The 13,597-nt window shown below is 40.8% G+C and overlaps 1 protein-coding gene across 9 annotated transcripts in view; it reads right to left on the bottom strand.

Moving 5' to 3' along the window:
- Window positions 1–13,597, bottom strand: part of GRIP1 (glutamate receptor interacting protein 1) — a 550,719-nt gene that overhangs the window by 9,956 nt on the left and 527,166 nt on the right. For all 9 annotated transcript variants that reach the window (XM_073327851.1, XM_073327853.1, XM_073327855.1 and 6 more), the window contains 2 exons: window positions 9,663–9,774; window positions 6,807–7,040 (listed from right to left, as the gene is read on the bottom strand). In XM_073327851.1, coding sequence (XP_073183952.1) covers window positions 6,807–7,040; window positions 9,663–9,774 — 346 coding nt within the window. The remainder of the gene's footprint in view (window positions 1–6,806; window positions 7,041–9,662; window positions 9,775–13,597) is intronic.

The following is a 13,597-nucleotide window of genomic DNA, read 5'->3' as shown; positions in this document are numbered from 1 at the left end:
TCTGGTTAACCTTAATGGGACATAAAAACATACCTAAAATTAAGGCAGTGCACTGAATTGGTTCCATAATTTTGAATTTCATAGATTTTTTTTTTTAAGCTCAGAAGAGGGACTATTAGATCTTCTAGTCTGATCGTTATAACATGGGTCATAGAATTCCTTGATTGACTAAAGCACCCCTTTGTGAAAAGCATCTAGTCTTGATTGACTAAAGCACCCCTTTGTGAAAAGCATCTAGTCTTGATTGACTAAAGCACCCCTTTGTGAAAAGCATCTAGTCTTGATTTGAAGGCTTCAAGAGATGGAGAATGCACCACTTCCCTTGGTAGTTTTGTTTCAATGATTAATCATCCTCCTGGTTACAAAATTGTTCCTTTTTTCTAATTTAATTTTTTTCTGGCTTTAATTTCCAGACATTGGTTCTTAGTATGCCGTTCTGTAGTTCAGGAACTCCCAAAATTCTGTGATGGCATTTTTTTGGTTCTTGCATCATACTATCACAGAAATACCAAGGTCAAGACTGCAGTGGCAACATTAGCAAAAGACATGCATGCATCTAATGAAGTGAGCTGTAGCTCACGAAAGCTTATGCTCAAATAAATTTGTTAGTCTCTAAGGTGTCACAAGTACTCCTTTTTCTTTTTGCTAATACCATTGGAATGGATTTCCTTTTTCAAGGATACATCCAACAGAAGGGATTTTGAAGCTTCCTTGGCTACTCTCTGGGCATCCCCAGCAGTGACCTGCTTTGCAAGAGCCACAGTGACCTGGCTGGATGACCTAACGGCCCTAGACAAGAACTATCCTGACCTCGGGGAACTGGATCAGACAGCAAAAACAGAGATGGCAGCACCATCTTTTAAGAGCTCACTATGACAACAGGCTGTGCTCTGGCCTGATTTTGAATCAGGAGACCATGTTTTTAGGATCTGGTTTTGGAACCTCCACTGCATCCTCCAGTGAGAGAGGCCATCCTTCACCAACATCCCATCCTCCATTCAGACACTGGCAGTCTCTAGCCGGCAGCTTGGCTGTTGAGAGGGAAGCGCTAATTTCCCTTGGATTATCCTCCGAAGTGATTCTGCTGACCTCCAGAAGAACTTTAATGCTAAAGACCTATTCTTCCATCTGGGAACAGTACAGTTAATATCAAGAAAACAACAGAAACCCCAAGGACACTGATCTCACAGCTCTGCAGGACAGTATAGAAAAGGGACTTCAGCCCAGCACTATATATAAGGTGTCCACCATAAGTGTTTTGCACACAGGGTCCTTGGTCTGTTTAGTTGACAATCCTTAAGTTTGAAGATTTCTTAGAGTGGTCAGAGCAGCTAGATTTGCAGTCAGAACAACCTTTCCTAAGTGGGGCCTGCCACTTGTGCTAAAAGCCCTAACTTCCCACCCTTTGCTGCAGTGACAACACTCACATCATTCTAACTGTCTATCAAAACCTGCTGTTTGGTCACTCTCATGTCTACGAGCTGAGTCTTGGAGTCAGCAGTTCTATCTATCCAGGATCCGTGGTGTTTTTCAATGACAAGATGGTTCTAAGGGTGCTAGGACCTCTTACCAAAAGTGAATTGATCTTTCCATGCTTCATCAGGAACAGTGCTTTCATCATTCTGTCCAAATCCACAGCACCCTACTGAAAAGCTGTGGGATAATCTGGACCAAGGCAGAGCACTAAAGATATACCTCAAGCACACTGAATTGACAAAGCTGATCTGTCATCTTATTTGTGTTCTTTGACTCAAAGGGCCAAGGTCTTCCCACTATCCCTGGCAGATAGATTAAATTATGCATTCTGGAGGCATACAAGGCATCAGCCCAACCTAGTCCTGAAGAAAGCAGAGCATGCTCTACAAGATCTCTATGAAGATAAATTACAAGATTTTTCTGCACATGGAGGAAGTCTGTAGGGCAGCAATATGGTTGCCCATCAACATATTTATTAAATATTACAAGGTGAACTTTCTGTCCTCTGCAGAGGCCTTCTTTGAAAGGAAAGTAGTGCATGTAGGGACCAAAGAAAACACCACCACCACAACAACAACAAAATACCCAAACCTGTGCCATTCAGGGATTTACTTCAGAAGGGAGATTTCTCTATTTCAGTCTGTTTCTTTATCTGTAGCTATTTAATATTTGCTGCTTGCAACTTCCCCATGAAGGTTAAAGGATTGGAAAACATGCCTTATAGTGATAGAAGCCACTGCTTAAGCTGACGCTTAATCTGTTTGTTTTATCAAAGAGAAGGTTAAGGGGTGACTTGATCCCAGTCTGTAAGTACGTACATGTGCAACAGAAATTTGATAATAAAAAGCTCTTCAATCTTGCCAATAGAGGTATAACATGACCAATGACTAGAAGGAGAAGCTAGACAAATTCAGACTAGAAATAAGGTGCATATTTTTAATAATGAGGGTGCTTAATCATTGGAGCAATTTACCAAGAGTTGTGGTGAATTCTCCATCCCTGGACACTTAAATCAAGATTGGATTGATTTTTTTTTTTTTTTAGAGATGCTTCAACTCAAACACAGGTCTTGGACTTGAAGCAGGCATTAATACTGGGAAGTTCTATGGGTCTCGGGTATACAGAGGCTTGGCAGGATTCAGTTTAAATCAATAGATGTTGGTAAATGTCAATTTCAGCTGACACTGAAATTGATGGGGGTGGGGAATGCATCTGTAACAGTCTGCATGAGAGCAGCCTCCCACTCCCACCCCATGCACCTGTAGACATCAGGTGTCACTGATCCTACAGCAGCACAGGAAGCCCTCTGCAGCTGTGCTGTCACAGCCCCACTCATTCACCACCTGAGAGTGCCAGTTCTCTGCTCTGCCTTGCCAGGCCTGCACCCTTCCCTACAACTTGCACCTGCTGGGATGAGGTGTCACCGGCCGTGCAGAGAGCCTTCTACAGCCCCACTCTCACGACCCCACTTGCTTGTTCACCAGCCAAGAGTGAGGGGCCAGCCCCAGGCAGGAGCTGTTTAGCAGTGGGGTGGCCTTCCCCCTGGTGGGGGGATCCTCCTCCTCCTCCTTGCAGTCCTGGCTAGGGGTCTCTACTCCATCAGGCCTAGCCTCTTTTGCACCTAGTTGTCTTGGGCCTCCTCAGCTATGCAGTTTGCATGCCATTTAGTCTATCGCACATAATTTACAGTTTGTTATTAAGATTACTGTTACTAATCGTATTCAAAGACTTTGTGCATTGCTTTTGGAATGACTCTTCTGGAGGGAAGCCGGAGAAGGGGGGAGGGGCACAGCCATAGCTTGTTCAGATCCAAATACAAGAACCATCTTTTTACCTTCTCCCCATTAACAACATCAACTCACAATTAGAGTGGGTGAAAGCTAAAGAGAAAACAAACATGTATATATTGGGGGTGGGATGAAAATATTGCCAGTTAGGGAACACTCAGTGCCATCTTTAATTATTACCTTTAGCTTAGATAGCATTGGGGTGGAAAAGCTCAATATGGCTCATTCCTCCAGATCCTGATTCTTCTGTCTCTATGAATGGAGAAATGTCTCTAATGAGTTTGATCTCCGCTCTGTTCCTAGCTTACTTGGTATGCTAACTCCTGGATCAGTTTCAGTTCTTTTTTGTCAAAGGAAATGAACCATCAGGGAGACTCTGAACCTTATTTACTTTGCCTTCTGTATTTGCATAAGGCTATAGTTGGAGTTTTTCAAGTCAAAGATGGTGGTTCTATTTTCTGTTTCAATATTCTTCCATTGAACACTTAATAAGTACAGCTTACTTCAGGGCTGATTTGTACTTTCCCTCCCTCCCCTTTATTCATGATAGTGCGGGGGAAAAAAGTAGAGCAATACTTTTCCCATCAAAACAATGTTATTACTGGAAAAAACACCTTTGTTATAGTCACGTTTTGTTTTATTGCACTGCTGCATAGCAAAGCCAATAAATATCATCAGTGAAAACCACTGGTTCTGGGTGGAGAATCATTCCTATAATTCTTCTATTTACCCTCAGCATGGTTTGATTAATATATATGGGTAGGAATAGTGAATTTAAGTATGTTACCTAGCACCCAATATTCTGTATATGTCTTATGACTGCATTTTTCAAGCCCAAAAGAGAAAAATCTCTCCCTGGGGAATTTTCATCTTCTGTTGCAATCCAGAACTTTGAGATAAAATATCTCAAATTTTAAAATAACCACTTGGCTGCCCTTTTCCTTTTGTTACCCTCACAGCACTTTACAGTAGGTTCTTGGGCCAAAGGATTTTACCATTAAAAATATAAATAGCCTCCCCCTTTTTAAACCGGCTAGTAGCGCCACAAACTTCTGAAACACAGCAAATGTTTCCTACAAAAACACCTGTTGCTACAGAGTATTCATGTCAAACATCTTTATGCCAGATGCTATTTTGTTCTGGAATCCAACACTTTTGGCGATTGTGCTACATTCCAACCCTTTGGTGTTCCTTTCCCCACTCCCTTTAAAAGCTGAGAATGTTTCTAGTATATTTTTCTCTCAATGGTATAAATAAAAAGTGATCTGTACCTAGGATCACTGAACTAATGGGTACAATCACAGCAGAAAGAGAAATCAGCAGGTTCATTGCTACGTAAAATGAAATACATGGAACCAGATTAAGAGAATTGAGAAAATTAATGATTTACAAAAACAAGTGTGACAAAATAAAAAAGGATAGCACGTGATGTTAAGACTAAGGTTTTCGCTGGGTCCCTATTGCCTTGGGTGGACTATATTGCAGGATCCGGTCCTTGGAAGTTTTTACAAAAATACAAGATAAACATTTTAGGAGGGAGATTGACTTGTAAATTTTGAGAGGGGGTGGGATGAGATAATCTTGACAGAAGAGGTAGATAGTACTAGGAAACTCAACAACTTCATTTCTGTGCAGAGTAGAAAAACATTCAGTTAGTCTATCTCCTTTCAGAGAATGTAAGAGTTACAACAATAAAAAAAATAGCAGCTGAAGAGAGAGAAGGATGAAGGACAGGGACTTAGAGGTAGCAAATGGAATTGAACATCCAATAGCAGAAATCTGACTCAGCAGCATGATAAAACAAATTTTTCATTGAAAAGGAGGAAAGGCAGGTTTTTATACCCTACAGAAGAAAACAGCCTTTTTGCTTGATGGGAAAAGACCTTAAGGATCCCTTCAATGTAGCTTTATTCTCTGTCTCACATTAACTGGACAGCTGTAAAAAGTACAGTCTTCAAGAATTTTGAAGTCCACCAATCATTTCACATCAAACTGAGAATCAAATGATTTCTGGAATGAGCATGTATTAAGCTAACTGATCCCACTGATTGATTACAGTGGCAATTAACTCCTCTTCCAAATAACAGATCCACTGGCAGCCGCTATCTGGGAACATTTAATTTGGTACAAGCTAGGGCTGTGAGAGACATGGAGGTTCAGTACAGGAATAGAAACCTGCATGACTGTGTGCAGAGATTAGATGCAAATCAACATGTGCAAATTCTCTATCAGGTTTGAGACTGATGGCTTTTAACCTCTCATGAGGAATTCCTTCATAAACTGGCTCCTTCAGTCAAGGGGAGACCCCCCCTCCCTCCTTACCTTAGATGCCTCCGAGGGAAGGAAACATCCCAAAGCTTGAGGGGGAGTACAGGAGAGTCACTGGATTCCCACCAAAGTTTCACAAACTTCTGGAAACACTGGTTGCAGTTCGTAGACACATCATACTTTAGGTTCAATAGAGCAGACTTGAAGTTTATGATGAGTATTTTGGACAGCTTTACCAAAGACTGCCTTCAGCTGCACAGTCACCTTTCTGCCACAGGGCATGTCTATGAATACCTGTCCCCAGGAAATGAAAAGCTAACCTGTTTTATATAAACCACATTTCCTAGACTTTTGCGAACTTAACACCATTAATTTGGCCTTGAATGGGGACTGGGAGTGGCTGGTTCACTACAAAAGCAATTTTCCCTCTCCTGGTATTGACACCTCCTCATCAATTACTGGGAGTGGACCACATCCACCCTGACTGAATTGGCCTTGTCAACACTGGTTCTCCACTTGTAAGGTATCTCCCTTCTTTTCAGGTGCCAGTGTATATATTTATGCCTGTATCTGTAATTTTCACTCCATGCATCTGAAGAAGTGGGTTTTTTACCCACAAAAGCTTATACCCAAATAAATCTGTTAGTCTTTAAGGTGCCACTGGACTGGTTGTTTTTGTGGATTCAGACTAATGCATCTGATACTATTTCCTGGACTGAAGATTATTTTATCCCTCTCACAGAAAAGGAATCCCAATGTGTTGAGTGGCAACTGTGAATGTTTAACCTCTGTCCTATAGATTTCAAGTTGGTCGTCTATCAAGTACATGTTAGCCTATGTTAATCTGAAGAAGGAAACAACTAAAACAGTGTAATATGTTGCAAAGCAACTATGGGAGCCACAAGCCATTGTGCATAGATTTCTAAAGAAATATATTTTCTGCAAATTAAACTTTGTTGTCTTAATAAATACATTGTGCAGAGATGAATGATCACTGTTGTCAAATCAAATTATTAGCAGATTCTCCTTGGAAAAGAGCAGTATCCACTGAGGATATGTTTTAAAAGCGAACAGCAAATGACAATGCATCTTACTCAATTTGTTCCCCCATAAAAATATATCATTAGTGTATTGCAAGAAGTAATATATACAGCCCCAAAAGCCTGTATATGGGATCATTATGAAAAGTACTTAATATATCACACATAATTAGATTCCCTATGCTGCATGCATTAATCCAAAGCAAGGATTGCTGCTAAAATAAAAATTACAGACCTTGTGTAACTCAACAGGCGTTGGTGACATGATTTCTTTCATTTCCTGTTTAATTTTTCTCAAAACCACAGACTTTCTCCCCACATCTGATGGCAGTGTGTTACTGCGGGTAGCCTGGCTGTAATGTGGCCTCACATTGCTTCTTTCCTGGAAACTGGCTTGTCTTCCCAGTTGGCTGCGAGGCTGTGGATTTTCATGATTCAAGCTCATTGTACTTCCTGACATAATTGTTGCCTACAGCATTAACAAACAGGTTTTGGTTTTTTTTTAATTTATAACTTGGATTAAAGAAAGGGTTACTTTATAACACTAGGCACAATTCTCTAATCTCTTGTCAAACCAAAATCACTTCAGGGCACAGCAAAAGGAAGGAGGATAGACATACAAACTGGTTGTAAATCACTAAAAAAAAAAAAGCCCAACCGTGAGCAAAACGTTTTCAGATGACATTTTAAACCAAAATGCCAAAGAAAGCATTAAAACTTCTATTTTTATGAAGCCAAACACCCTGAAAGACTGAACAGTACAACTGTTTACTTACACTGAAGATATTTTTAAAATAAAATGACAGCCAAATTCTGGAACATTAGCTTGCCCTAGAACTTGAACAAAAGAACAAAAGAAGGCATTTACTCTAGTGGCATATACAGATTACAAGGAAAAATACGTGAGCCGGCAAAGTGTGAAGGCAACCCTAGAACCAGCACTGCTTTTGATGGTGACTAGACACTGCCACAGAACAGCAGATCATTTAGAGTAGCTGCTTGAGAAGAAGCCGAATATAATAATCATGCGGTAGCAGTAACTTTCCGAAGTACCACCGGCATATGTGAAGAGATACAAAGCTGTGTCTCCTGCATCAGTTTCATTCTCCCAGGAACAGTAACCTTCTCACTTGTAATATTGCTGTGGATTCAAAGGGTGAAAACCTGGATCCACTGAAGTCAAAGGCAAAACTCCCACTTCATCCCTAGGGTAGAATAGCTTAATATCAACAAATATCAATATAGAGGAGGAATTGTTTCCTCTGTGTTGTGGAATGTAAAAATCTAATCTGATGCCCTAGAGACATTCAGTTTTACTTTCTGCAAGCACTGGGGGTACGGGTTGTAACCACTGCCAGGGCAGGGATTTTGATGAGGAATGGAGTCTCCTCTTAGATTAGGGAAGAAAAGTCACAACTCAAGGGGGCAGAGGATGCAAATAGCCCTCCCCAAATACGGGGAACTGAGAAAAAAATCAGATACGTTTTTGAGTAGAACCACTGGTTCTGGTGATGGATTCTGTGCTGCCCATGTTCCCGTCAGCACCAGCACTGCCTTAATTATGTGACAGTACTATGGTTGTAACAGCTTCCCAACACATTAAGCGTGACTTATGATGCTCCCTTGTGAGACAGCAGCAGCAAGACGACGTGATAAAGTGTATTTCACCTTGTTGTTTGGCTGAAGACCTTGAAATGAGCAATGAGAAGGGAGTCCTAATGAAGGAAGTAGGGACAGTACTTTAAAAACAGATACAGCCCATCTTAGCCTTCTGGTGCAAAAAGACATCTTGTCAACCATTGGGAATCTACTTCTATATTGTTATGTGGACAGATGTCTGTTCAGAATTGCGCTGGCCATACAATTACATATAGTGATAGCAGTAAAGCACTCAACTACAGTTTTGATTTTTAATTTTTAAATGGATGGTCAAAACTGTAAGAATGTCAATTTGTTGAAATATCCATTCCTGTTATCTATTTCCATACCCTTTTACTGTGCTCTGAATAATGAAAATCACAAGAGAACCCTGTGGTACCATGCCATAGATAACCACAGAATTAAACTACTGGTAAACTGACATTAGCTTTTCTCTTAATTTCTCTGTCTTGTAATTACAAGTATTTCAGAACCACATTAAAGTAACCGTACATGCAATACGGAAGCCATAAATCTGAGCATGTACAATCATTTAGAACTGCAAAAGTTTCACCCAGTTATGCCATTCACATTCCTTGAGGTTGCTAAGGGACTTCATATGACATAAAAATGAAAATGAGATTTTGCCAGCTTTGGAGCTCAGGAAATTGAAAAGAACATAAAAGAACATATTTTTAGGATTTTCCATTTGACAGCTTTAAAACTGTCAGTATATTCCTAATTGTTCTGATTAAAGAACTTACAGAAAATGTATTACAAATGCACAGTTATTGTTTCCTCCTTCCTCCCTCAAAATCATCTGATACACAGTTAACATGGAGTTCAGATTCGCAATTAACTTCAGGGTGCAATGTGAAAATACAACAAATTTTCTTTACTGTGAACATGTCTCATGCTGTTTTTGTTCACAGGGTGACAGCTTCCTGTTAAAAACATTTGAGATGCTGTTTTTCTTTTATGTTCGTCTTAAAGTAAGTTATGGACCAGAGACAAATTATAACATGCCAAGAAAAAACTTCATAAAGCGGCTCTAAGGAGTGGGATGCACTGCTGCTGGAAAATTCTGGCCACTTAAAAACTCTGCACAAAATGCTGCATGTATTAGCAGAGCGCACAGCAAAAGCTACGAGACAGGAAGCTTTCGGGTGATCATGTTTATCTACTTTCAACTGCATAATATAACAGAAAATAGCTTTATTTGGGGGAGGGGAGGCAGCTGCACAAGCAAAAATATAAACATAAAGGGTAGGTACCGAGAGAGTCATGTTTCTCAAATACAGACGCCTGTCAGCCTTGTCCTGTGGAAAGGGGTTAGAGCTTTTAAATGAATTTGTGTGATTAATGCAAACTTAAAGAAAAAAGAAGAAGAGAAAAGAAAAATGAATGTCAGACAAACAAAAAAGTTACATCTCTATTAGAAAGATTGCGCTACCTCTAGTTCCCTCAGAATTCCTGACTGGCCACAGGTCTCTAAATCCTCCAGTGCCTGAGACCAGAAGTTTTCCTCCTGGTCAGTCTCACTGTTGTCGTGGGCACCTGAAAAGCTGGGTTCACAAAGAGAATTTCAGTCAAATGTACAAACAACACACAGGCTTCACCTTGCAGTGTATCAGATACACAAGTGTCTTGTCACACGCAGCAGCGACAACAACAGGATGTCAGTGTTATGCTGAGAGGTACCGGTGACTGCTTGAATCACAAACCTCTGAGATTGGATGTTAATTCACCTTTCAATGAACATAACTGCCAGGAAAAGTTAAACAGAAGCTTACTTGAGACAAAAGGGGGTTGTGAATCTGTCCAGGAGTTTGGACTGAGTGGTGGAGGGCTTTTGCTGAGCATTTTTTTGTGTATGTGAGTGTGGGGGGGGGGATACACCTACTCTGTGGACCTGATCTGTGAGACTTGGTGTTTTCAAGCCCATGCCTGAGCGTCCGTCCATACTACACTGTAAACCTGGACTTACAATTGCTAGACCCAGATCTCACAGCTGTGCTAACACATCCCTACTGTGCTACCCACACCTTCAGACTCACGTCTGTGGCTTGAGCTACATCAACACTGCAAAATGACAGAGCTTAGACATGAGTCACAGTGGGACTTGGGTTCTGACGCACCCCCTTAGCAGGGTCCTGGGACCTGGGGTCTTAAGTGCTTGCTGACCTGAGCAGACTGATTTCTGTGTAGACAGAAGGGGAGCTTGGGCCCAAATATAAGTCAGAGGTTGGGCTTAATGTGCAGTGTAGACAAGGGAGAACACACAAAAGAGAGAGAGAGCAGCAGAGGCAAAAAGCAAGGAAGCCAAGGAGGAGCCTGTCAACACGGTGTGACCCTGGAAAAAGCTAGAGGGAGCTTTTGGGTCTGGTGTTGGGTAAAGAGGCTTATGGCTGTCAGTTAAGAAACTTCTCCTTTTGTTCTTGGTTCCTCCTATTTTCAGAGAAACAAGACTTTGTGCATTCCTTGTAAATAAACAAGACGACTGCACCAAAAAAGAATACCAGACTCCATCCATTTCTGCTTCCAACTGGAACATCCCCAGAGCTCTGAACTCTGTCTAGCTGTTTAGATTAAAAAGGAAAAACATTACAGTAAGAACGCGAGAGTAGGTAGGATACAAAAAGTAGGCGATAGCCAGTCTCCCATACACGGGCAATTACTAGCAGCTGACTGGTTGTAAAAGAGGTGGATTTTGAGCAGTGTTTTATAAGGGGAATGAGAAGTAGATTCTAAGAACAATCTAATGTAAATTTCCTCCTGTAATAACTGGGACATCTTAATGAAAGTTAGTGAACCAGGCATCATTAGAGTTCATAGCTAATCAGAGCAATGAAATATTTGTAATTAGGCTTTTCCATCTACAAATTTCCCTTGTGGTATGCAAAGAGGGCCCTCATGTCTGCAAATAATGTCTCACAAACTTATCTAGTCCAAGAAGGAATCCTGACATTTTCAGCTGTCTCCTTCATTCTCTGCTGCATTTATCATAATCAATTTAGACCCATCCCTGCCTCCATCAGAGCAACTGCTGCAATTGCTGTATACAAACCACAGCCTGCAGGGTATAGATTCTCTTTCAGGACTTCAGCACTATTTCACAGACTTAGGGCTTGATCCCATGAAGTGCTTCAGCACGTGCGTAAGCCCCAATGAAGTCCATTCCCAGGACCATTCTTATTGTTGAGGATTTCTGCTTTGTTTCACGAAAGTGCTGAAGTCTTGTTAACAACTTTCTCCTGCAAGATTTTGCTAACAGTGACACGTAGGAGAGTGAGCCAGTAAGAGAGAGTTCTGATAAAAACAACCAATTTACTGCAGAAACAATACAGAGTGGCTCCAGCACAGTATTTTAAAGGGCTAGCAGGACGCTGGAATGACAAGAAGCTCAGAAGCAGTGCACATGTGCATGCGTGCAAACACCCACGTGAAGCACCATTATGGTGGTATTTCTGTGCTTCCTTGACAAATAGCATATTGCCAAAACAGTACTATTAGTACTCCATTAACATAATAGCTTTTAATGCCACAAACATTACAGCTTGACATGCTTCCCATATGTGGCATCTATGCTTCGAGGATGCTTTCTTACAACCACCATCAGTGAGGCAGACTGTGGTTGGCCATTTCAAGCAAATGGGTCTCCTTTCACAGTGTCTTTCCATAGAGCGCTAGTGTCTATTCTAAGATATTGCTCAGCACTGGTGAGGATATCTGCTCAGATACAGATGCAGTTACTTTCAAATGCTGTTTCAGAAAAGTCTTTGAGCTTAAAAATTGGCTTTTTCTACCATCCTGAGCACTTATGTTTAATTACTAGCATTGATTTCAAACAACCAAATATGTCCAATATAGTCTCTTATTAATACGTGTGTAATCCATATCTAATCCAGTATTTTACTAGTGCAGTGAGTCCTGACCTTTTTTGACTTGAGCCCCCATCGCATGGATCAGTGTCTGAGCTCCCCTACTGTTGGGTCTCAATGCCATTCCCTGCCTGAAGCATTTACTGCGTCTTGCCTGTTTTCTCCCCATTTCTCTCTCGCCTGTCGCTTTTTGTCTCTGCTTTCTCTTATTCTGCTATTTATTTCAATCATTTCTCTCCTTTTTTCTGGTTTCACTCTCTATTGCTCAGTCTGGGGTTTGTTCTTTTCCCTTCCTCTTCCGCCACTTCTTTCCCCTAATTCTCACCCTCTCTCTCACCATGCTCCCTTAGGTACCTCCCTGCTCTTTCCACTGCAGTTTACTCTGAGTGGTTTCCTTGACTTGCCCCTAATGCTCTCACTTCTTTCAGTCGCCACATGTTCTTTCTCCTCTCTGCAGCTGCACTACACAATACAAAGCAGGCAGCAGGCAGAAAAACCTACTTTGTAGTATTACTCAGGGGAGGGGAAAAAATAACTTAGCTGGAGGCAGTGGCAGAGAGGGGCTAGAGCCCTATCCTTTCCTCTGATTGACTGGAAGGATAGGCAAGTCCCTCAGAAGAGTCTGGCGCTCCATTTAGGAATCCCATCAGTAGTGGTATAGTCCATCTTCTAGATACTATCTTCAGATAATCTTTATTTTTATTTGTGCTGCATGTCTCAGAGGATTTTCACATTGGTAAGGAGGAAATAGTTTTTGTATGAAGTATAGTTCTATTGATTTTGCTTTTAAAGGACAGCTGGAAAATATGATGTTTATTTTCAACAAATTAAATTATATTTTTTATTACCCAGATTCCTTGTTCATCTATGATTAAATTTTTCAGCCTGGTATTTAACTGGTCCCCAAACAGTTGATTTATCAAACCCATGATTATATCTGGTCCGAGAAACAAAGGATGAGTTTGAGCGGATGCTAAATGTGCTTCTTTTAGTAAAATAAAGCTATTAATTTAAAAACAACTGGGAGCATATAGCAAGGATGGAGGGATTCCCTTACTAAATGTTTTACACTAGTAATCTCAGTAGTCAGTGTCCAAGAAGCCTGGTCTTCTGTTTACTCACACATGACGGTAGAGTCAATGTCTTTTTCACTTTTTCATTTTTTCAGAGCACTAATATGGAATTAACTGTCTGCGAAGAATTAAAATCCCTTCACCAACAGGACTAGATGTTTTATTATCTGGCTGGTAGATGGGTGAAGAATGGTATTTCCATAGTTTAATGCCACTTATCACGTCTGGAACAGCTTCAGTTAGAATGGATGAAATCAAACTATTAACAATTCCAAGTCCTATTAGAAACCAATTCAACACCTTCAATTATTTGTGTCTCGGTATGTAGAATATTAAGACCCAGATTCTCAATCAGTCAGTGAAATTGAGGAAATCAATGGGAATGAGATGCCTAAATATCTTCAAGAATCTAGGCCTAAATCTCCACATCTACC

The sequence above is a fragment of the Lepidochelys kempii genome, chromosome 1, assembly GCF_965140265.1.
Source record: "Lepidochelys kempii isolate rLepKem1 chromosome 1, rLepKem1.hap2, whole genome shotgun sequence".
Taxonomy (NCBI): domain Eukaryota; kingdom Metazoa; phylum Chordata; order Testudines; family Cheloniidae; genus Lepidochelys; species Lepidochelys kempii.
Note: the sequence above shows the minus strand (reverse complement) of the source record. Positions and strands in the feature narration are given on the sequence as shown.